The sequence below is a fragment of the Pygocentrus nattereri genome, chromosome 12 (assembly GCF_015220715.1).
Source record: "Pygocentrus nattereri isolate fPygNat1 chromosome 12, fPygNat1.pri, whole genome shotgun sequence".
Lineage (NCBI taxonomy): Eukaryota > Metazoa > Chordata > Actinopteri > Characiformes > Serrasalmidae > Pygocentrus > Pygocentrus nattereri.
Genome location: NC_051222.1, coordinates 35,165,951 through 35,191,332, shown reverse-complemented (window position 1 = coordinate 35,191,332; position 25,382 = coordinate 35,165,951). Strand labels below are relative to the sequence as shown.

At 39.4% G+C, this 25,382-nt stretch overlaps 1 protein-coding gene across 1 annotated transcript; it reads left to right on the top strand.

The window, feature by feature from the left end:
- The first annotated feature begins 1,105 nt into the window (after positions 1 to 1,105).
- Positions 1,106 to 25,340, top strand: LOC108443875 (adhesion G protein-coupled receptor E3-like). Its single transcript, XM_017724762.2, has 15 exons — positions 1,106 to 1,178; positions 8,018 to 8,071; positions 9,493 to 9,834; positions 11,042 to 11,176; positions 12,956 to 12,987; positions 13,093 to 13,164; positions 13,246 to 13,429; positions 15,687 to 15,800; positions 16,192 to 16,397; positions 17,928 to 18,089; positions 18,261 to 18,467; positions 18,763 to 18,992; positions 20,449 to 20,515; positions 22,723 to 22,998; positions 24,665 to 25,340. Exons 1-15 carry the CDS (start codon positions 1,160 to 1,162, stop codon positions 24,740 to 24,742), a joined length of 2,178 nt encoding a protein of 725 aa, XP_017580251.2. The 5' UTR covers positions 1,106 to 1,159; the 3' UTR covers positions 24,743 to 25,340.
- Positions 25,341 to 25,382: the final 42 nt, after the last annotated feature.

Here is a 25,382-nt window from a genome sequence, read left to right as displayed (position 1 = left end):
CTGTAACAGGATGCAATGTTCTCATCAGTATATGAAGCTTAGAACAAGCCCCTGTGTCGGAGTGGTGACCAGAGCGTTTAACTTCTCTAATGCTACCCGATATGATCAGAAACATGGAAAGCTGCATCCAAAACGGAGATCACCTCCAGCATCACATACACTGCAATCGATTCCACATATGTCAAGGTATGTAGTGCATTTTTAACGAGAGTTACTGCAAAATATTTGGGCCTCTTTCGAGCGAATCTCTCTGTCAACACTGCTGATAAGAACTCGAGAAATCTTGCTAAATAAATTTTGCTTATCGTTTTGAGTTTTGGTCCCACTTTATATTGTGTCTGTGTAAGAACTATGTAATTACACATGAATAACATATGCAACAACATTGTAACTACGGACAATTTAGTCACTGTTACAGATGGATTACAGAAGAATTTCTTATATAATTATACGTCTATCTTAACAGTTGTAACAGGTTGTTCTCTCTCATGTAGTTAAATTCATAAACACAGTGGAGCAGCATTCTTTTCCTGAAGTTTTTTTATTTTATTTTATTTTATTTTAAACCGTTCTGTAATGTGACAGAACAGCAGACGTCCCCTTATGGTCAAATGTAACTTTTATAACGTTAATTGTGTTGAATTACGCACAAAGTAGTAAGTACATACCAACTACCCAAGAACTGCCCACTTATTTATCACTAAACTACAGGAAAGCTCCCGTGTAGTTGTTATAACAGTACAGTGTGATTACAGGATGATATTAATCAACGTGTTGTGATCAGGTTACCTTGTTGCAGTTATTCCACAGAAGTGATGTCATACTATGTAAAACGCCGCAGTAGAGCCCCATGCTCTACTCTCATTGCTTTGTTTGTCTCAAGCCAAATTCTCTGTTGTAAATAAAAGAGTGTCGGTTGTTAATCAGCAAAAAACGGCTGGAGGAGAACATAAACACCACAGCCATCACAGCCACAACATTTGACTAAAGGCTGTGAGCTCCAGGCTCTTCCTAAGAATATGTGCAGATAGTGACTGGATTAGACCTGCATTAAAATACATACAAAATAGCCGTGGGTGATGATGTGACTAAATGTCCTTCTGCGCTGAGCTGGACGCTTCTTCACTGCTGCTGTCTTCTTTCAGGTCTGTGAATTGAGATGAGCTCCATTCAGTCATGTGAGTGTTCACTTTCTCTAATCTAATCCCAGGATTAGCTTGAAAAATGTCCCGTTTCATTGCTTTGTTGATAGAACTGAACCAGTAATGGCCAAAGCTGGTACAGGTCCTGTCCCAACATAGCTGACCGAACTACTCGAACTGCTAAGTAACAAGCTATTCCAAGCCCCCCTCTGAGGTGGGTGTGTTAGAGCAGCGCTAACATATCAGAGACAGGGGGTTTTACAGGTGGGAACCTTGGGAACCATGTGTGGAACATGGATAAAGCGATGTATGTTCGGACATACATTTCAGTAAAATATCCCTCGGGCGAGCGAGATCCTGAAATCAAGATAGCTGGAATTTCTCATGACGAGATCGTTGGAAGAATATTCTCGGTATAAGATCATAGGATGTTTACATTTTGTGTGTTTATCTAGCAAGGTTTTCTCATTCCAATTGAAATAAGATTATTGCTTATTTCAGGAAAAAAGTACCAAAACTTTTGCTGGTTTCAACAAATGATGCTTCAAAATGAGCAAATTTATTGTCCAATTGCAAATTATCACTAGATATAAATACTGAAAAGTAATAGTCGTCTTACTGCAATCTGGCAATGAGAAATATTACATATTTTGACTAGATTTTTGATGATTTCACATCAAAGCCAAATATTTTTAGGGCTCAGTTTTTCTGACCATGAATTGCGATGCAAAATAAGTTTTACAAGTCAGAGTCTATATTGTGAAGTATGCTCTGATACATTGTTTAGTATCCCTCTTTTAACATTGCTTTCATAATCAATAGTTTGGAAGAAGAAAATGCTTTAGTCAAGATTCACTGCAAAAGAAATAAATTAGTAAAATATGGACAATAATCTACTCTTAAATCTAGCCTATCGTATATTCCACTAATTGTTCTGTAGTAAATCGGCTCGATCTCACACTGAAAATATGAGAGAAAACTAAACTTAACGGAAGTAAATTTAGCCAAAAATGTATTTTAAAAAATCACAAATTTCGTAAAAACGTTTAGTATTTTGTTCAACCCCCCTTTGCTAAAATCACAGCAATTCGTATTTCTTGATGCAGAGGTGTCAAATTCCCAGGATTTTGTTCCAACAGGCTGGACAGCTCTGCTGGTGGTGTGATCTAACTAGAGAAGCCAGCCTGTTGGAACAAAATCCTGGGAAGGACTTTTACTTTCTGGACCTGAATTTGACACCTCTGTCATAGTCCCTCCACATCCAAAGCTTGATTTTGTGGTTATTGAACCATTTTCCTTTGGTTTAAACACACGATCTGGATCATTGTCCTGCTGAAAGATTCCACCTCGAGACAGTTTTAGCTTTGTAGCAAAAGCAGCCAGATTTTCCAGCCAGAGATGTAACATCTCATGATACTTTATGGAGTCATGGTGACATGTTTTAATGAGGCTTCCAGGAACCTTTGAGGAAAAGCAGTCCAAACGCGTCACAGGGTCTCCACCCACAGCGGCGGTGATGTCGTTTTCTGTGTCTATGTTTTGAGTTTCCTTAGTTTAAAGGTTAAATTTTGTCTCATAATTTTGAGAATTAAGCACAAAAGGCATTTTTTCTTGACCTTTTGTGCTCATCTTTAGCAATGGTCAATAATTATGAAGGTGATTGTAAAATTGCTTGGATAAAAAAAAAAACTGCTTGAATTTTTTTTTGAAATGTTACTTAATCACATTATATTAATACAAGTTAGCTCATCTTATACTATTCTTACAACAATCTCTAAATGACAAACATGACCGCTTTGACTACATGACTTCTCTGGAAGTATTGACTGGAAATATGATAGCCGAGAAACTTCCTGGTGTTGCGTTTGTGTATGTTTGTGCCTTTGTATACTGCAAGGAAACTGTTATCAGCTTCATCTGTATGCAAAATACTAGTAAGAGTAATGCAGTTAACAAGTTTTAAAAACAATGGTTTTAAACTGGTTAAGTCCTCTTGAATCCTTTATTGTGATTAGATGAAATGATATTTGTGGGGAATGTGCAGAATTCATATTTTCCATTGAAAATCCCAGACTTTCTTAGCACATCAATAGGAGGTGTTTCATGGGGCTCTACAAAGAACCGTAGTTTTGTAGATCACAAAAGAGACTGAACCTACTGCAGTCCAATACACTCAAATATGCTAATGTGAGGATTTCAATGTGGCGACCAGAAAATTATAGTTACAGAGACCACGTGCTAATGTTCATGACTTAATATTTAAGATGTAACTCACAGTTAGAATTAAAATGAGCAAATACAGTGTTATTAGAAATTATGACAGTATTACATTTATATTCCACATCTAATAAACTATCAAATATGATGTGTAGAACTATCCTATTTACAGGTAGCCATGGCTCAGCATGCGACAGCTTTATAAGCCACTGCTCTTCTTAACACAAAAGGCTAGATGAATCACAATGCAGGTACATTTGCATCTCCCTGAAGCTTTATTGGTAGAACTTTTAAGGGTAATCTCTCAAATCTGAAGCAGTGAACTGTTTTGAGAAGCTAGAACTAGCTTAGAACAGTCTAAAACTATCACATACATCACGACACAGATTCAATATCCACAATAAGGGGAAAAACGATTCAAATCTGTGGCGTATGAAGCTAAGTGACTCATCTTGGACGGAAATATAGAATCTAACTTGTTCTGTTTTGTGTTGAATTAAGTTATTAGGAGAGGTACAAATACTTTGGTTGGTTGGTTGGTGTAGTGGGTAACACCTCTGCCTTGGAGACTGGGGTTCAATCCTTACATTATACCAATAAGAGTCCTTGGGCAAGACTCCTAACATCGCCTCCTGTAAAAATAATAATACAAATAAAAGATCAAATTGTAAGTCGCTCTGGATATGCATTTTGAACATCCTTGTCACTTTAGTTGTAACAATCCATCTTATCTATTGAATCTCCCTGTCTTCCTATTCATGCAAATTGGCTGTGTACTAGAGTGGGGGGGCGGGGGTTGATAGTAAAACCATGATTGGCTACTCTTATGGCTTACAGGTCCCAGCATGAACATGCCAGAAAAGGGTGGCGTTGAACCAACACTTAATGTGCATGATACTTATGAAAAAGCCTGAATTCATGGCCTCACTTAGTGCCAGAGTGGGAAATTGGGAGAGTCGGGAGAATTTCCGGTGGACGGGTAGTGTTTTGGGCTGGTTACTGGGCACTAATGACTAAACCCACAGCACAATAATGCACAGACTGTAAATGTAACACCCATGTCGGCAGCCCTCATCTCAGGCGATACAGCCTTGTGACTGTAAATGAGATCCAAACACTGTATGGAGACTAGATGAAGCTTCATTTCCTGTTCCACCTTAAATGATGTAGCAGTTACGTTTAGACGCCTGTACTGACGGTACGGCAGTGCATGAAATCAGTAAAGGAAAGACATAAATAGACCATAAACCTTGTTCCATGCCTGCTGTGGCAGTATGCTTTAGCCTAGGAGGATGAGGTTTAGGTGTTTAAGATTGCTGTGTTGTTTTGTCTCATCTTCGCACATCAGCTGTTTGATTTAATTTTCATGCTGTGGTCATTTGGGTCTACCTGCTGAGGCAGTAACCTGTGTTTTTGGCTTCTATTATTATCAGGTTTTAAATGTGTAAATCTTTAACTTTGTAGTTTTAACTTTGTAAACCTCAGCTGTCTGATTTTATTATCTTTACATAGAAGTTGTGTGTATGGTGAGCAGAAGGCAGTGTTGGTTGTGTTTGTGTGAATCCAGCTTTATGACTGGTTACTATTGTTTTCTGTCAGGGTGAAAATGTTGGAATATATAGAGTGATGACTGCACTGGTGTTAGGAATAGGCTATAGCCTTATGCAGTGGCATTTCAAGACAGTATGTGTGTGTGTGGTCAGGCAGGAGGCTCCATGGACCATAATGTTTGCAGATGACATTGTAATCTGTGGTGAGAGTAGAGAGCAGGTGGAAGAGAATCTGGAGAGGTGGAGGTTTGCACTGGAGAGGAGAGGAATGAAGGTCAGTAGAGACAAGATGGAATACATGTGTGTGAATGAGAGGGAGGCAGGTGGAAAGGTGAAGATGCAAGGAGTAGAGGTCGTAAAGGTGGATGACTTCAAATGTCTTGGGTCAACCATCCAGAGCAATGGACAATGTAGAAAAGAGGTAAAGAAGAGGGTGCAGGCAGGATGGAGTGGGTGGAGACGGGTGTCAGGGCTGATGTGTGACAGAAGGACAGCAGCAAGAGTGAAAGGGAAGGTTTACAAGACAGCAGTGCGTCCTGCTATGATGTTTGGATTGGAGACTGTGGCTCTGTCTAAAAGACAGGAGGCTGAGCTGGAGGTGGTGGAGATGAAGATGCTGAGATTTTCGTTGGGAGTGACAAGGATGGACAAGACTAGAAATGAGCAGATCAGAGGGACAGTGAAGGTGGAGCAGTTTGGAGATAAAGCCAGAGAGGCCAGGTTGAGATGGTTTGGACATGTGTTGAGGAGGAATAGTGGATATATTGGGCAAAGAATGTTGGAGATGGAGCTGCTGGGTAGAAGGAGAAGAGGTAGACCTCAGAGAAGGTTTATAGATGTAGTGAAGGTGGACATGGAGATGGTTGGTGTGAAAGTAGAGGAGGCAATGGATAGGGCAAGATGGAGGCAGATGATCCGCTAAAGGGACGACCCCAAAGGGAGCAGCCGAAAGAAGAAGAAGAAGTGTGTGTGTTCAGGCTTGACTGTTCAGATGCTCTAGAAAGGTGGATTTTTGTGGATGATGCCTCTAGTTCTGTTTTGTATGCTTGGTTTGATGGACATGTACCTCTAACCCTTGATAAAAAGATACCCTGTTTAAAAACCTGAATAAGAAATTAAATACTCTTTCCTACTTGAGTAAAACATATAAGTTGACTTTTATTTCATGTTTTTTTTATTACTTGATTGCTAGTACTTTTACTTAAGTAAAGCACTTCTTCAGTAAGGTGTACTTCTGCCACCGGTGCTAACATAGCTGCTCTACTTTGCCTACCTTAGAAAAGGAAACATATAGGTTAAGATTTAATGGGTAATGATTTGAATATTTCTCTAATTAATTGTCTGTCTGGCATTTGCAATTTGCATAATTGCATATATTCATAAACCTTCATATTCTTAATGACTGGTAAGGTTTAAGCATCCTTTGCAATGTGTAGTTGACAATCATGCACAGAAATCCTGTAACACCTTATTATTTAACAATATTTAACATTTATGGTATAAATGATGACTTTAGGGGAAGTGCTGAGGGTCTGGGGGAACTGCAGCCAGCATCTATCAGCATACACTCTTGAAAAAGGATGGTTCTTCAAGGGTTCTTTAGTAAAGAAAATGGTTCAATATAAAACCATGAACATATGAAGGACCCTTTGCATGATTAAAGGGTTCTTTGCATTGTGAAAGGGTTCTTCAGGTTGAGATGGAGATATAGAACCCTTTTCAAAAGAGTTCTATATAGCACCTAGAATGGTTCTTCAGATTGATGGAGAATGTGCTGTAGATGTTTCTATACAGAACCTTTTTGAAAAGGTTGGAAGTTATAAAAAAAGTGCCCATCAATCTAAAGAACCATTTAATGATGCAAATGACCTTTATTTTATCATAGAAAGAGTTCTTTGAGTGTTCATGGTTCTACATAGAACTGTTTTCAGTACTAAAGAATCCTTGAGGAACCATTGTTTTTAAGTGTGTAGGAAGTGACGTTTGGTGTCTCCATCCTTATTTAGGAGATACTTTAGGTCTGAAATAAATTGCTAAAACTCACAATGCAAAAGAAACTTTATTGTGCTTACGAATATATTTATATACTGTTATATTTGTACACACATAAGCTCATATATTTTCTTTAAGCTGCTTGTGAGACCTGGGGCTGCAAGTAGTCGAAGGGCCCTATGGGTGTAGTTGCAGCAGAATCAATGCCCAGCCACTCAGCCTTATAATGAGGGTACATACACACTACTACCACTAGTCTAGGTTCCAGCACTGCTGTTCATCAAATCTCCAATACTGCATTAACTTAAACCCAGAACTAGTCTAGTAAAAGCCATGGTCAATCAAGACTGGAAGGTCGTCAATTTAAAACCTTTTTCATTACTGGCCAAGTAACATTTCACCTTATGTTTTCAGCTTAAAAATGAATAATTAGAGGAACACCAATTTATACAGGGAAAACTCCAAGTAGTGCTCTGGAGAAGAACCAGATGGACTGTGCAATATTTTGCATGATAATATAAACAGTGCGTGGGTTTCACTAATGGAAATACATGTAAATATATATTTAACAGTTGGAAGATTGACTTAATTATATATTTTTTGTGGTAATGTACATAGTTTTCCCTTCCTGAAATGTGAAAGCCCACTTTTTTGTGTGTGTGTGTGTGTGGGTTGGGGTGGGGGGGGGATCTGGTTCTCCAAATAACAAGACTGTAAAGCCAATGTCAACAGAGCACAAAGGTTAAACTTAAGAATAACTCAGTTATTCTAAGGCAGTTTGCATTGTAGTCCACCGTGTTGTTGATCGGTGAGCTTTAATGTGTAATAAACGTGGTATTTTAAGGCTTAATTAATGTAAACTGCTAAACCAAATGTTTTTCAGTTCAGTTATGTTGTTGAATATACATGATATAGTGTTATGCTAATGCAAGTATGTTAAATACCCTCTACAAGGAACCCTTTTCTGCAGATGTTCTTGCCCAGTTACTGTGTAATTATGTTCTCGCACAATTGCTTGGCTTAAAAATGAACGTACATGTACCTAAACATCCAAGCAAAGATGCAGAAATATGATGGTGTGCACTTTACTGAGTAACTCATCTATCTCTCCACCAGGGATCGCTGCACTCCTGCTAACTACAGTCACCCATGGTGTAACTGATAATACCTGTAAGTAAACTGTTAAGCAATGCTATTGCTATGAAACCATAGCATGAGGCTTTGAAACTTCCAATAAAAACGCCATAAACCATGAGACATCATTGATGGAGCTTTTGACCTACAAAATTAATTTTAGAGACAAAAAAATTGAATGCAATTGTAAGCAATTCTGGAGCATTTTTATTGGTCTGTACTATTTGTGTGAACTATTTTTTTTAGTTTTATATATATATATATATATATATATATATATATATATATATATATATATATATATATATATATACAACCCCAATTCCAATGAAGTTGGGACATTGTGTAAAACATAAATAAAAACAGAATATGATAATTTGCAAATCCTTTTCAACCTATATTCACAGTACTTCATGTCAGCTGCAGGGAAGTGCAAACAAAGCTTTAGATAAATGGGCTTTGGTTGTAAGCAATCAGATATAGTAGTGCTATGCAAACTGTACTAAAGTTGTGGTTGTGTCAGTGTGTTGCAGTGTTCAGATTGTAAGAACTGCAACAAGCAATGTCCGCTCTTTTACAATGGAAGTTTACAGACATTGTGCTAAAAACTCTATGCACTGTGACTAATTCTAATAGAGATGGACAATGAAGAGAGTTGATGGAAATAGAGTAATATAATATATACCAATATACATTTTTCCTTAAACCTTTATAGTATGCCAGTGGTGTCCAAAGCCAAGCCCTAGGCCCAAATTTCATAGTGTGTTATAAGTGAACCTGCCAGCCAGTATCTTGATGCTTTTTCTTCAACCTGATGGTGGCAGCAGTACCATAGAGTCACAGTGTAATGTATCTCACTGTGGTAGAAAAGTTAATTAAAGTTAAGGAGCCTTTCTACTCCGACTAGATGGTTGATGTTTTTTAGTTTGAAATAATTTGAAAACCCTTTACATTGTATGCAAATTTCACGCTTAAAGAACCAACCCAAAAAAAATCTGGTTCCATTGACATACTTTAAAAGTGATTTACTGAATGACATTTAGTAAAGATTACAGCTATTAAGGACAAACTTAACACTGAGAACTTTGAATGCTGAAATAAATTGTTGGAACAAAGCCTCATATCAGTTTGATACACTACAAATCGGTGTGTAGTAAATTTGTAAATAAGTAATTTGTGTAGTAAAAAGCAACTGAACAGTTTTTGTTCACCTCAAAAATTTACTTTGAAAGTGTTTTTTTTTAGGTTGAATAAAACTAGTTAAACTAGTTAAATTACTTGTTACCACTGGAAGTTAATGTTTTGGGTTTGGCCCCCTAGTGTGTGTGTGTATTCACTGGTGTGTATGTGGTGTTTCACTTCACGGATGGGTTAAATGCAGAGGTGGAATTTCCCCGTTTGTGGGATTAAAAAAGTATCACTTAACTTCATTTATTTTTGTTCAACCATCTTCTCAGCTATTTGCCAGAATTATAAAACACTGAGTGACCCATGGCGTAATATTGGCTTTAAGTCCGTCTGTGGAGGACCACCGAAAGATCTTAACCTGATGCCAGGGTGGTACCGCTTCACTGGTGTTGGAGGAGATCGCCTAGTGAATTACTGTCCCAGCAACTCTTCTACAACCCCTAAATACCTCATCAATAACAGCAGTTCCACACAGCTTCAGCTGTATTCCTGCGATGCACTCTACGGGAGCACCGGCATCGATTGTGCTCAAGCGAACATTAGCACTGTATACTGTGATGACGGGGTGATCCTCTACAATCTTTCTCCAACCAATGGATTGTATGCCTCACGTGAGTATTGTCTAAGCCCTGAGGTTCTGTTTATCAAACTTGTCTAGCTTTTTGAACCTAACATGCACTTAGGGACTGTCCAGAAATTTGGTTTGGGAAGAATGTCCACACCGAAAGACAAGACTGCACTGACCACAAACAGACCAGCTGTCCAGCATTTGCTGCGTGGTGTGGGAATATGACAGTTTTAGCAAATAAAGAATAATGATATTAGTTACAATAAGATGGGGAACAATACTGTGTCCATGGATTAAAGCATCAGATACGCATCTGTGATTTGAAGACAATGAAAGTAACTGGTCGAAATGGGAAAATGTGGTCTGGATTCTGCAGAGAACAGCTGTCACAAGCAAATATAATCTAACAATTTGTCAATTTGTGAGGTAAATTATGGGGCCAGGCTGGTGACATACCTTATAAATAATAATAATCTATGGACATGACTTATTACAGCATGGGAACAGGATAATTGAAACGTGCAGACAGAATGGCAGACGCCCGCGGGTAAGACGAGGTGGTTTAATAATCCACAGTCAAAGGGGAAAACACAGTTCAGAAATCCAAGTCACAAAGCAATCCAAGGAGGCAAACGTACAAATGGGGCAAAACCCAAATCAGATACAGGTAGAAGAATCGGTCAGAGATTGCCTAAACAATACCTCGCAAAGGTCTGAACCTGAGTCCCAGCTTAAATATCCCAGTAGTAGATGAGTCTCAGGCGTACGGGTTCAATAATCAGGCGACTGAGAGCGCTGATAGGCGCGAGGGGAAACCAGGTGATCAGTCTGAGAATCCTGGGGGTTGACGTCTTCTCCTTTGCTGGAGTCAGAGAGCACGTGATCGTTCACGTGGTCTCCCCTAGCACTCCGGGAGATGAAGTCCGTCTCCTTCACTGGATGCGTGACAATAATCAAGTCATGGCCATGACTTGGTAAAGTGTGGGAACAAGATCCTAATGCTTGGCCATGACTTAGTAAGGCACCAGAATGAGGTAATTAAACCTGGGCCACAGCTTAATAAGCCATCTCATTTCCATGCCTTACTAAGACATGCCCACAGCTTATTCATCTCATCCCCACACCTTACTAAGTCGTGGCCATGCGTAATTTTTCATTCATGCAGGACGCCACCAGCAGGGATTTGTAGTAAAGTGAGTAAAATGGGTTTTTTTGACACTCTTTCTGACTTCTGACACGTTTCTCTACAGGTCATTCATCCTGCAGTAACTCGTCCTGTGGTGAGTACGCCCAGTGCGGCTTTCTGTTTGGGAGTTGCGAGTGCAACCCTGGACTCTCCGTACCTGATGGCGTCCTGTCCCAAGGAAGCACCTATGGATGTACAGGTGCAGGCTTTGCTTCTTGAACTAACATGAAGAGAGCTTTCAAATGTTCTGATCCTGCAGTCGGCTTGACAGTATTAGTTGCTCTGTTTAAAAGTGTTCAATCAAATGTATGAAGCAGAACTTTTTGTAGTCCATCTGTTTCTCTGATACTTCGTTACCTTGTTCTTCAGTGGTCTCTGATGCAGCACTGCAGGAACACTGACATGGTGGTGGTTTATTAGTGTATGTTGTGCTGGTCTGAGTGGATCAGACACAGCAGTGCTGCTGGAGTTTTTAAACACTGTGTCCACTCACTGTCCACTCTATTAGACACTCCTACCTTGTCGGTCCACCTTGTAGATGTGAAGTCAGAGACGACAGCTCATCTGCTGCTACACAGTCTGTGTCGGTCATCCTCTAGTCCTTCAAGGCTTATTTGTTGATATGAATTCAGACAAATATGAAAGAAACTGACCAATCATTGCTTTGCAGACTGAAATCATCTGATGAATTTGACTTCGCAATCTATCTAATCTTCATTTCGAGTTAAATTACACTGTGAACTTGGATTCATTGGATAATTTTGTCTTTATTTGTCTTTATAATTGAATCAGCTTTATTAAATGGACATTTATTAAAATAAGGTCTTCTCGGCTTCTAAAGGAAGAAAAAAAATCACTTATGTTACATTTTTGTAATTAAAATCACATCTGCAATCAGACTACAACAAAATTGGAATAACTAAAGTCTAAAATTGTATGTTGGTATATTAACACAGCACTCTTACAAAATGCCCTTTCCAGATACCTCAGCCCCAAAGTTCTTACACGACACTGCATACGTTCATACATGCATATAGAAATACTTCACTGAACGAAACATGTCACACATTCTCACTCAGTCAAAATGAGTTGGCATATATGACCAGTTCACAGTTCACAGAACTTTATTAGTCCCAAGAGGGCAATTCATGTGCAGCCTTCTCGTCCACACACACAACTATACACATATACACACAAACACAATGTAACAATCATTTAAAAAGACTATTATCCACATTTAATAGCTTGATAGCAGAAGGAATAAAAGACTTGGAATAGTGATTTGTTCTACTGAAGGGCGTAATATAACGCCGACCTGACGGCATTACCGTAAATTCACTGGACAAAACATGATCACACTGAGTGATGATTCCTTTCGCTTTCTGAGCCACTCGTTTCTCCCACAGGGAGACCAGGTCTCTCTGTCGAACTCCAATTATCTTTGAACAATTTTTTACAACACCCTTCAGGCTATTCTTGTCCCTCACCGACAGCCCATTAAACCAACAAATAAACAATAAAGTTAAGACACTTTCAATAAAAGCCTGGTAGAAACTGCACAACACTATGACAAACTTTCTATGAAAAGAATTCAGCTTACGCAATAAATGAGCTCTTTGTTGACCCTTCTTAACAACCAGCTCTGTATCTAATCTCTGAATCTAATACAGTCCCTAGATACATATGTGTCCACAATTTGTACCTCTTTTCCATGTATGACACTAGCTTTTGGTTCCTTTTTGTTTTGCCTGAAATCAATTATTAATTCCTTAGTTTTTGACACATTAAGGTCAAGAAAGTGCTCATCACACCACGTAACAAAAGCTGGAAGAGCACAACCGTGATCTGACTCTGAACCCTGAAGAAAAGATAATAATACATACCAGAGCATGAACTTAAACCGTCAATATGTATGTATTTTATTATTACTATTTTTGTGTGTGTGCATGCATCTATATTTATTATTTACTATTTTCAGATCTCCCCATAAAACCATCTCCAGAATGCCAGGTACGTATGAAAAGCTGAGTAGGAATTGACACCTAGCTGGAATGATCATTAGTCATTCTTTACTGCAAAACTAAATGCATGCTTTAAAGTTGACTTTTCTTCCAGGGTGACTCCTCAGTGAAGTGTGTAGAGATCCTCTTGAGTCAGATTCAGAACAGCACAGTGATCCCACCAGTTGTGAGAAACCTTTAGTTCAGTCATTTATTTTGTGCATTTTGCATTTGAAAACCACACTTATATTTTCCTCTGCTTGGTTAGGTTATCACCCATACTTTGGATATGTTAATGAATTCGACAGTGGTTCTGATAAATACATCAATTAACGACACTTTACTGGTGTCCTATGGAAACGCTGTACTTAATGCAACTGAGAAACTGGTATCTGCACTGGTGGTAAAAACAAACACCTCTTACTACACAAGCATCTCTCTTCCATCAATAAGTAAGTGGATAAAAAATATATATAAACAGCTTTAAATTGTACCACATTTTCCTTTTCCATATATTTCAATAGCAGTGGTGGACGAAATTCACAAATAAAGTACCTGAGTTAAAGTAGAGACCCCCGAGGTGAAATATTGCTCCAGTAAAAGTAGAAGTTCCTCCCTTTAGACCTCCACTTGAGTAAAAGTACTCAAGTATTTGCCTTCATATGTACTTAAGTATAAAGTAAAAGTACTAAAAGAGTAATTCTGGCTCTGATGTCCTGTTATCATTTTTATAACCAGACTGGCTTCATTAACTCAACACTGATTGGTCGGTATGTCCAACAGGTCAAAACAAGCTCAGAACAAAGTGACCGCTGTGCCCTGATTGGTGGCCTTTCTTCACGCTTCTTTCATTTTGACATGTTTTTATACACACAGAAACTAAAAGGAACGACAGATTTGTAGTGGAAAAAAGTCAGATATTTGACTTTGAAATGTAGTCAAAACGGAAAAAACTTCAGTGAAGTACAGACACACGAAAAAAGTACTTAAGTACAGTAACTATACTTTTAATTAGTTTCTGTCCACCACTGGTCAAAAGCCGAGTAACATCACAGACCAACAAGTCACATTTCCCTATAAGGATTTTGATAATACTTTATTTTAAGGAACACATTCAGTCATATCAACATATATTTGCTAGTTGGCAAAGTGTGATATTCTGAGTTGGTTTTGGTGTATTTACATTTGTTCCCTAGGAATATGATGTTGATCTATGACTGCCAGTGAAACAAGCCATCATTATGCTTAGAATCAAACCAAACCCATTGGAACGATAGCAAAAACATTAGACAAGTAGTAGCCAAATTGAACTATTTGATACATGCTTAAAATGAAAGAACTTACTGGTTAATTCATTAAGAGAGCCAGAAGGAAAACAATTGTGAAGATTTCTTTCCATTCACAACAGTTAGTGAGATCAAGAACACCCCAGCAGGTAAACATTTAGAGAAATAACCGAGGGTTTACCCCAACATATAAACCTCAAAAACAGGAAAACCTGTTAGAGATTAGAGTTTGCCAAAAAATATCAATAAAAAAATGTATACAGTTCTAGAACAACATCTTATAGGCAGATGAGACAATGATCAACTTGTACTCAATGATGAGAAGAGAACAGTCGGGCGAAGGGAACGACCTGCTATTGATCTAAAGCATATCTTCTCATCCATCAAGCATGGTGGAGGTAGTGTTATGGTGGGGGCATTTGTAGCTGCCAAACCTTAAGTCTTGTGATTTCTATTGGATCCAGAATTCAGGCAGTCACTGAGGTCCAAAGAGCCGTCAATGCCTGTGAAGGAAGACTTCATTAGGTTTGTCGTTCTTAACCAACTAGATACGCACCACGGGTCTGCCTCAGGATGGATGCCTCAAATTGGTTCAACGGGATTCCTTTGAAATACTGTATAATATGCCGTGGCATATAAGTAAATCTGAAAACTTGCCTTGGGTTTGGTGGAAGGAATGAATTGTTACTCATTTCTCAAACCAAAGACAAAAGAGGAGATGTGCGAAACCTTCGTGTGTGGATGAGCTTATTAATTAACCAAAAAACAAGCTTTTCCAAAAAAAATTTTTGCTGCCATTGTAGCATCAGCACTACTATGGCGTGTGAGTTATCAACCAGCCAACAATGGAATAGCCAGCTGACATCGAAACCCCTCAAATACCAGTAGGTATTTTACAGTGTCTCCGATTGTGTACTAATACAGGTCATGATAAAAAAGCTTAATGCATATTGGAAAGAAAAAAAAAAGTGTATTTTTACATTTACAGCATTTTGGCTGTCGCTCTCATCCACTTACAATTTGATTACTTTTACGCAGGTAGGTGGAGGAAGTGTTAGGAGTCTTGCCCAAGGACTCTTATCGGTATAGTGTAGGGTGTTTGCTAAGGTGGGCATTGAACCCCAGCCTACAGTGGAGAAAGCAGAGATGTTACCCACTACACTAACCAACCAGCTATGTATAATTTTGAATTTGCTATAAAAAAGAACAAGACTTGAACATACCTTCAAACCTTCAATGTGTTCCTTGAGGTAAAGTGTTGTCATGATTTTGATAGGATTGAAGTTTAACTTATGGCTAACAGTTTAAAGACTAACAACAAGCAAATAATCATAGTAGATTTCATGTCACCAAATATAGTAGGGACAAAAGCTTTATTATATATATTGTGCAACATCACTGCGTCTGATTTTGATTATTTCAGAGGCTGCGGTCTTTGTTTTTGGCCCAAATTCTTCCGTCATGGACATTCCATCCCTCAACACAAGCACTGCTTACTTGGATATCGACTTCACTAAGCTTTCAAACGGGAACACGGGTATAGTAGTGGTACATTTAAAGTGTGATGAATTGGCCTCATTCACCAATATTTACTCATTTTTTAAAACATGTTTTTGAGAAATGTCCTAAGAAAAAAATCTATACATTCTATGGATCTAACCTAAGCGCAAATCCCAATTAAGAAAACGTTGGTGAATGTCAGAATCCGAAGCTGTGAAAGTGGGTTTTGAGAACAAATTTCTTCTTACGACTTGTTGGTGAATGAAGCCCATTGTTTTTATTCTTATAGAACGTATTGCCTGTTTTCTTATAGTCCTGCTTAGCACTATTAGAACCAAATTCAAGAACCCCTTTTAAATGCATAAAATATCTGAAGCCATTACAGATTTTTGAAATTGATCGCATGTTGGTCGTTTTCTGTGCTTTAGGAATAGAGGCAGTGATCTTCATGAGCTACACTAACATGTCAAGCATTTTGAAACCTGACTTCTTCAACACATCTTCCAGCGCAAAGAAAACTATGATGTCTACAGTACTGACACTCAAATTTCTCTATAATAGCAACCAAGAACATTCCAGACAAAAGCGCTTTGATGACAGTGAACCCTTTAATGTTACCGTGGAACATGCTCCAGTAAGTTCCTAAGTTGCATCTGTTCCTTACAATTAGTGGAAGAATTGTTGTTCTTGTTAAATATATACACTCCTGTAGAACAAGTGATGTCAGCACATCTGAAGGGACAAGAGTAGGTTGGTATGTGTAAACGTGGCAGCTACTACAGTGGATGTGAGTTCTTGGACCAATGCATCACAGTGAAGGCCACTTTCAACTCTTTGAAATGTGATTTCTTACTGTCAGAAATGTCGGGGGCTTTGAGGACAGGCAAGTGAACAATGGATTTCGGGGACACATGGTGGCATTTCTTCCTCCTGTGTTTGTCACAGTGGATCAGCTGCTTTCCTTTTCTTATGTCTTGTTTTTATATGTAGATATTCAGCACAAAGCCTGAGGTCAGTGTAGACAACTGTAACAGTTGGCATGCAGTCATATTTTACCCCAAACTCTCAGAGAAGACTGACTTCGTATGTGATCATCCTCAGAGTTCCAGGGTTACAGAGACACTGGTTAATCAGAAAAATTCCCATTTGAAAACTCGACCAGTTTAGGAGCATGATCTGTTCAGACTGATGTCGTAAAAACGGATCAGGCACAACATCGAGACCACCTCCTTGCTTCTACGCTCATTGACCATTTTATCCACTTACTATATAGGGTCACTTTGTAGTTCTACAGTTACAGACTGTAGTCCATCTGTTTCTCTGATACTTTGCTACCCTGTTCTTCAGTGGTCAGGACCCCCATGGACCCTCACAGAGCTTGGATCACTCTCAGCACTGCAGTAACACTGTGTGTTAGTGTGTGTTGTGCTGGTTTGAGTGGATCAGACACAGCAGTGCTGCTGGACTGAGAACAGTCCACCAACCAAAAATATCCAGCCAACAGCGTCCTGTGGGCAGCGTTCCGTGACCACTGATGAAGGACTAGAGGATGACCAACACAGACTGCAGCAGCAGATGAGCTGTCGTCTCTGACTTTACATCTACAGGGTGGTAGGAGTGTTTAACAGAGTGGACAGTGAGTGGACACAGTGTTTAAAACTCCAGCAGCACTGCTGTGTCTGATCCACTCAGGCCAGCACAACACACACTACCACACCACCACCCCGTCAGTGTTACTGCAGTGCTGAGAATGATCCACCATCCAAACAGTACCTCAGCTGGCTCCTCTCGACGTGGAGAAGCAGCGGCTCTACTCCGAGTCCCTCCCGGATGATCGAAACTCATTTTGGCCGCTTGTATTGTTCTATATTTTCTATTTTCAAAACATGTGTAAGCTGAAAGAAGTGATTTAAGTACTAATACATTACTTCCCAACGCATAACCCCAGTACCATGGCTGGATCAATTTAGGATGTAAGGTGAACTTCTGAAAATGATGCAAGGCAGATCTGTGAAATCTATGGAAAATATTACCGTGTCACACCGTGTTTAAAGTTTTTACATTCATTTTTTAAAATGTTATCGCTAAAAGAACTAAAAGCACAGCAAATAAAAGAAGTTTGACATGCTTTCTGCTTTTATTTGCTCTCCTATGTCCTTGCTAGGTGATTACGGATGGAAGCATGTTTCACTGTGTGAACTGGAGAGACGTTGAATGGGTGGAAGGAAATTGTAAACATATCCGGATCAACAACAGCCACTCGAAATGCTTTTGTGTACACCCAGGAACCTTCGCTCTCATTATGCAAGCCAGCGGTTCTATTAAGGTAAGAGACCGGGTGAGACGTGTCAGAAGGCTTAAGGCTTGTTTTACACTAAGCAATGCTCCCAACATTATCTGAGACCTGAGAAAAGTCTTAAGTTCCTTGCTGTGAGGAAGTGGCTCGGGGAGATCACTCACGATGTTCTCAGAACATCTCAAAATGGTCTTTTTTCAGGATAACCGCAGCTTGTACATGCTCAATACAGTGGCCGTGTCGGTGGGACTTTTCTTCCTGTTCTTGGCTCTGTTGACCTTTGCTGTTTGTCAGCGGAACCCAAAAGTGATCAACGCGGCTCTGATCAACCTGTGCATCAGCCTGTTTCTGGCTCACCTCCTCTTCCTGCTCACACAGACCTTCCTGCTGGACATAGCCTCTGATGTGGTGAGCGCATTTACCTATGTACATTCTTACCAGGTATGTCTTCACTCGCCCACGTGGTGGGAGTAAGGTTTCATGGATGCCATGGTAACAAAATTCAAAATCGATTGAAATGAGCATCTCCCTCTCTCTCTCTCTCTCTCTCTCTCTCTGTCTCTCTCTCTCTGTCTCTCTCTCTCTCCCCTCTCTCTCTCTCTCTCTCTCTCTCTGTCTCTCTCTATCTCTCTCTCTCCTCTCTCTTTCTCTCTCTCTCTGTCTCTCTCTCTCTCTCTCTCTCTCTCTCTCTCTCTCTCTCCAGCTGCTGTGTGCAGTGCTGGCAGGTGTTGAACACTTTCTCTTCCTCTCTGCTTTTGTGTGGATGTCCATTGAAGCGGTGCTGCTCTTCATCGTAGTGAAGAACCTAACCCAGATCAGACCAAAGATGGAGATGCTTAGCTGGAAATGTTTAACTGTGATTGGATACGTCATTCCTCTGACTGTGGTGGGCGTGTCCATTGGACTGGTTCCTGAAGGATACGGCAGCAGCCAGTGAGTGCGTTTACATGCTCTCCGTGATCTGATGACTGCAGAAACTCAGATGTTTGTTAGTAATCAACGCATTTCCACTCAGGCAGTCAGATAATGGGGAGAATCCAGGTCTACATGAGTCTTCTTTCACTGGAAATATGAACACACATCATCTTAGTATTGTCAAGCATTTATTTGGTTTCAGGGTCACTCCAAAAGTGGTTTGCTGTGTCTCACGATGGCGCCGCTCATTCCTGGTACCGGCGTTTGTTTTTACACATGCGCCGACTGAGAAATCGGAAAGAATTCAGAGTAAGAGTTCACATGCACTGAGAAATCTGATCGCTGAGCTAAAATCCAGCCTCTAACAGATTTCTTATTCTGATTTCTAGACCTTACTCCTGTCTAAGGCTACGTTTACACCACAGGTAGAAGTGCCCCGGATCCGATCTTCTGTTTCAGTGTGAACAGATAAAAACACTGAATCTGACATTGTCAATGCCGGTTTGAGACGCTTTCATATGTGGTACTGAAATCCGATCTGTATCCGATCTGCGGCAACGCGACTCAGTCTGAACGGCCAGATCTGAATTCATGCGACTTTTACTTCAATACAACTTGACATTCGTCATCATTTCTCCCTGCTGCGACTTTAGTAGAGGCTCATCGCAGCCGCTCCGGGTTTGAAGAGGTTTTGAAGGAAACGGCCGAGCGAAGCAGGAGGAGCCCGAGGCTGCAGCGTCAGTTAACAGTCTAAAGAACCCGAGGACATGAACCAAAGAAGTGGCCATGGCCGAATAACGTGCCTTTTATACGCTGAACTCAAACACATTGGGGATGATGAGTCCAGCTGTCAACCACTGGAACTTCATTATCGCTCTAGTGATGCTGGCGAAGATGAAACCAGGAGCGACTGGGGTTCTCCAGTCGTCATGACTGTCTACCTCTAAAGGAGCCACGGGAAGCTCTGTCCTTTTGCTCATGCGGGTCGGTTTGGAAGCTGATCTGTTCAGACTAAGGTCACATATAGTGTGAACAGGTAAACAAAAAAATCGGATTTGGTGAGAAAATCAGATTTGGGCCACTTTTACCTGCTGTGTAAACGTAGCCTTAGAAATCACAGTGTTTACATGACCATTGGAATAATCAGCTCTCTGCAGAAGTTTGATTAAGGTTGGATCAGTGAGTGCATTCAGTTTAATTAACTGGAATCAAAACACATAGACACTAATATTTCATTGCATTGTCAAACCTGAAATGATCAGCAACAGGCAGATTTTGTTGCAGTGTGTCATGTCACAATTCATAGCAAATGTAATGAAAGATGCTATGATGTCTAATGTCATGAGCGTTTTTGTCACATGTTAAAGTTGCTGTGCACTCTTGTTAGCCCTGAGAGCATGAGGCTCTTATATTACTAGACATAATGTGACCAAATGTCATTTATTTAATGACCTATTCATTGCTCTCTTTGTAGATGCTGGCTTAAGACTACCCAAGGCTTCCTCTGGAGTTTCCTGGGACCTGTTTGTGTCATTCTTGCAGTACGTACACTTTATGTTTTAAAGTCACTAAGAAAATTACAAAAACACTCCCGTAGTTTTTAAGCTTTTAAAGTACTATTTTTCCTAAGCTTTTAAAGAATACACGGTTTTTAGCTTGGATACATGGTTCTAGGCAAAACTATGTTGTCTTTCCTTTATGTTTTAAAATATTCTTTAGATTTCATTTACAAAGAAGGGCCTCGTTCACCAATATGATTTTTTTCTTGAATGTCAACCTTTTGCTTTTGACCAGTTAAGATCAACAACGTGTAAGAACAAGTGTCCTCTCAAGGGGCAATAAGCGATGTGTAAAAAGTCCGATTTTTTATATCTGTATGAATAGCTATAAGAGAAATCACATAGACATTCCATTCTCAGCAGAGCTTAAGCCAAGTCAAGATACCGTGCCACTACATTTACGGCATTAGGCTGACGCTCTTATCCAGAACAACTTACAATTTGATTATTGTTACACAGGTAGGCCAAGGTGGTGTTAGGAGTCTTGCCCAAGGACTCTTATTGGTACAGTGTAGGGTGCTGACCCAGGTGGGGACTGAACCCCAGTCTACAGCGTAGAAGGCAAAGGTGTTAACCACGACACTAACCAACCACTAAAACATATATAAGGCCTACCGTCCCATTACCTAAAAATAACTAGGTACTTTCTCATGGTTGCCACATTCATGGCAAAATATTACTCAGCATCTATTACAACATATTTCATAATAACCATTTGGTAATATCTGACCCAGTCTTAACTGGCTGGGGTCTGAGGGGTCTTTCTTGATTTTTGCATGTAGCCTTAAATTCACCTTTAAGGGCTCACTTATCATATTTTATCAAAATGTTTAGAGCAGTCTTGCCTCTCTCTACAGGGTGAGCCAAAAGTCACAGGACACAATTTTATCTTATTTCATTTTTTTATGTTATTATCGACTTTTATAACTGGGATCATCTCAAATAAATTGTGTATGCTGAGAAAATCCACGACAAACACCACCTTCAGAACCGCATCGTTGAGGCTTGTGACAGCATAAAAAATAAAATACACTGTTAGAAATAAAGGTACCATGCAGGTACATGATTCATTCACCAAGGTACAAACAATGTAAGCATACCCTCAAAGGTACAGCAAGGGTCTAAGGTCCAATGATGTACCTTACATGAGATTTTTCCAGTGGAAAAGTAGATATTTGTGACTTTTTGTAACCAAATGTTTTAAATCAGAACAATAAAACAAAAGCCTGGAGGCGAGGCGGGAGGTGTGGAGTCAATTCAACTTAGAAAATGGGTTCAGTTATGTTCCCTGACTAAACTGGGTTGGGGGGGGCAGTCGTGGGCTGGAGGTTAGGGAACTGGCCCTGTGACCAGAAGGTCACTGGTTTGATCCCCAGCACCGACAGTCCATGACTGAGGTGTCCTTGAGCAAGACACCTAACACCCACCACACCACTAGGGCTGCCCACCATTCCAGGCAAGTGTCCTCACTGTCCCCTAGTGTGTATTCACTAGTGTGTATGTGGTGTTTCACTTCACATTTGTGGGATCAAAAAAGTATCACTTACTGGGATGTACCCCTGGGGGTACCACCGCAGTGACAAGAGGGGAACTGCCCCAGTGACCGTGTCGTACCTTTTTTTCTGAGTGTGTAAGATAAAACGGTGTCCTGTGACTTTTGACTCGGCCTGTATAAAGAGGCCCTTTTGACCTGGAGCACTTTATAGGAAAACTATTGGGCCTTAAAGCTTAAAAAATGAAATCTGGTTTTAGGAATTCTTAGTATCGCTTGTGAGGATTCGTCATATGGGTGATTTTTTGGAACTTGATGTGGATTTACCAACGTTTTAGGTTCACAAAAGTAGTGGAATATATTTTCACACAGTGAGAGACAGGCAGCATGTGTCTCAACTTGTCTACCTATGCTCATACCTCTGAATGTGAGCCACGTATGATTAGACTTAGACTTAGACCTGACAGTGCGCCTTGGAACAAAATTACAGGTGCAAGTGTTCAGATGGAATGGAAAGAGTGAATTTACTGTTTGAACCGTATTTCTGCACAGTATTACTACAAAGACCATGCACTGAGTTTGGCACGTCGGCACATTCGTCGACCCCAGAGGGTTAACTCCTTGTTGCCTGGTGGAGTTGAGCTGTGCAGCTATATAATCATTTTGTTTGTCCGGACTATTCCCTCTCCTTTTGCAGCTAAACCTGATCATCTTCATCAGCATCGGTTTCTTGATGGTCTCCACCCTGAGAAAGCTGAACAATGAGGTCCTGCAGACAAAACTCACACAAAGTGATAATGATCTCATTAAAAGTGTGATGCTGAAAGTCTTGCTCCAGTTTGTTATCATTGGTTGTTCCTGGATCCTGGGCTTCTTCACAGACAGCAGCGATGTGATGATGATTCTCTTCCTAATCTTCAACTCCCAGCAGGGCACCTTCATCTTCTTTATCCACTGCGTCCTCAACCATGAGGTTAGATGTCCCTTACAGTTCCACTTTATATCAAGTGTCTCTAATAACTGTATGGCTACATGTGAACAACACATGATTAGTCACTGTCACCTTATGCACCTTATATAACACAAGTGTATCTTAATATTAACAGACTCTTCTCACTCATGTAATTACACAAGGGTAATAACAAATGTAATTGCACTGTAATAACTGGAACAGCTTTTTTTTCTCCAATTTTTTTTAATAGCAGTAAAAGGATGTGTGTAATAACTTGCAATAAGACATTACTTGCATTGTATCTGCCAGCTTTCCTAACATTTCTTTTAATTTAATATCTATATTACCACTCCATTATTACACAGTACCTACATAGCAACTACACAGGAACCGTCCACTAATTTTAAAGTGTAACTTTAACTCTAAACTACAGGAAAGCTCCTCTGTAGGAGTTACACTAATTACATGAGGAAAAAGTGAAGTTGATAGACATGTAATTACATCTGTAACATTGACTAAATCATCAGTAGTTACAATGTTGTCGCATATATTATTCATGTGTAATTATATTGGAGACTTATTATAAAGCAGGACCTCTTGTCTTCTGTTCGGGTCTTCAGGCTTCTGGATTGCTTGTGACACTCAAAGCTACTTTAATTTTAGTTACTGTGCACCGGCGAGCTGGAATTCACCACAGGCAACACTAAAACTCGGCTCACTGGCGTCACTTAGTCATTTTAAAGTTTTAATATCGAACCACCTTCAGAAAGCCTGTACCTGTTTTATTTCAACTTTTATTTCTTGTTTTAGTTCTTGTCTTAGTTCTTTATTACTTTTGACCTTATTTTAATTAGTTTTTTATTACTTTTTAAATTATTTTATTAATCTCTTATCTTCTTCTGATCTTAATCTCTTATCAATTCAACCTAAAGTTTTATTTTTATCTATTTTTATCTTTTTTTCACTGTTATTTTTAAATGGACTTTTAATTTAAAATGATCGAATATAAATACTTTCTTTGTCATGTCAATCCCTGTTTTTGTAAACGCTCAGCTACATTGAAAATGAGGGTTGCCCTCAATGTACTTCCAAGTCAAAATAAAGGTTGATTGATTGATTGATGGCCATATCTTTTATATTTACATATAAAATGCTTAAATGCCAGGCTTATAATGTGCTAAGACTTAGTATTCAGCGACTTCACTGCAGACTGGTTGAGCTACTCTCAGGTTAATGAAGCGTGTAATAAAATTCTGGGCCCACCGGTCTGCCCGTGGTCATGTAAGGCAGAGGTGCTCAATCCTGGTCTTGGAGATCTGGAGATCTACCACTCTGGATGGTTCAGATCCAGGACAACTGGCTCTAGTTCTCAGATGCTCCTAAAGGCCTTCATTACTTGGATCAGGTGTATTTGATGAGGGTTGAAGCTAAACTCTACAGGGTGGTTGATCTCCAGGACCAGCATTGAGTTTCTGTAATGTAAGGGGTTTAATTTCTTTACAGTTTTCGTTTTTTGTTTTTTAGTTCATAGACAAATTTGTTGCATCATATAATTAGATTTTCATCAGAAATTAAACTGGTTCTACAGTTTCTGCGACAGTGTTTCATTGTTTTACCTATTCAACTCAACTTAATAGATTGATTGATTGATTGATTGATTTGTGTGTTTGTTTGTTTATCCTTTCAGATCAGGCAGCAGTACAAAAAGTTTTTGTCTTGTTCTTGCTTCTCAAGCAAATCTGCTCCTAAGACATCCGGAAAATGAAGGCTGGAGCGGCACGAGTCCAGATTTAAACCCTACAGCGAATATTTGGTCTTGCATTAAACACAAACTCGCTTGGCAATGTTTTTTAGCTGTTTGAAGCCGTTAGTGCTGAATGGAACAATACTGATTCTTTTTTTCTATAAAATATTATCCTGCAAGTTTACACACAAAACTTTTTATCATTTAAAGAAATGAAAGAGAAAATCTCTCTCACACTAACTTACTGCATCCATGTGTTTAATTCTTACTGTTGCTGACTAATGATGGCCTTTATAAGTTTCATCTTTTGCCATTTTTGGCAAAAACAAAAATGAAGAATAATGTTATGCATAGTGTTTCTAAGGGTTAACATCACTATTGTTTAATATTCTTCTTTTTTAAACAAACCTTTTTTACTTGTCAGCTTTTCTTTTTAGATTTTCTTAGGTGATATTTGAAAATAACTGTTGCTAATCAAATGTTCTCCATACATTTGTAGGCCTACTTCATATGTCAGACAGTTAAAACTGTAACATAACCAACATATCATGATTCTGTTATTTCCATGGTTAATTTGTTTTCTGGTTGTAATAAACATAACAATAAAACTCTATTCTGACTTGGCCTGTTCGGACTCCATTCTGACTAAGTCATCCTAAAG

Bases quoted from the DNA above. Each gene is read 5' to 3' on its own strand.
- LOC108443875 (XM_017724762.2), top strand. The intron at 8,072-9,492 runs GTAAGTAAACTG...CCATCTTCTCAG, and splicing joins TGGTGTAACTGATAATACCT to CTATTTGCCAGAATTATAAA. The intron at 18,468-18,762 runs GTGAGCGCATTT...CTCTCTCTCCAG, and splicing joins TGGACATAGCCTCTGATGTG to CTGCTGTGTGCAGTGCTGGC.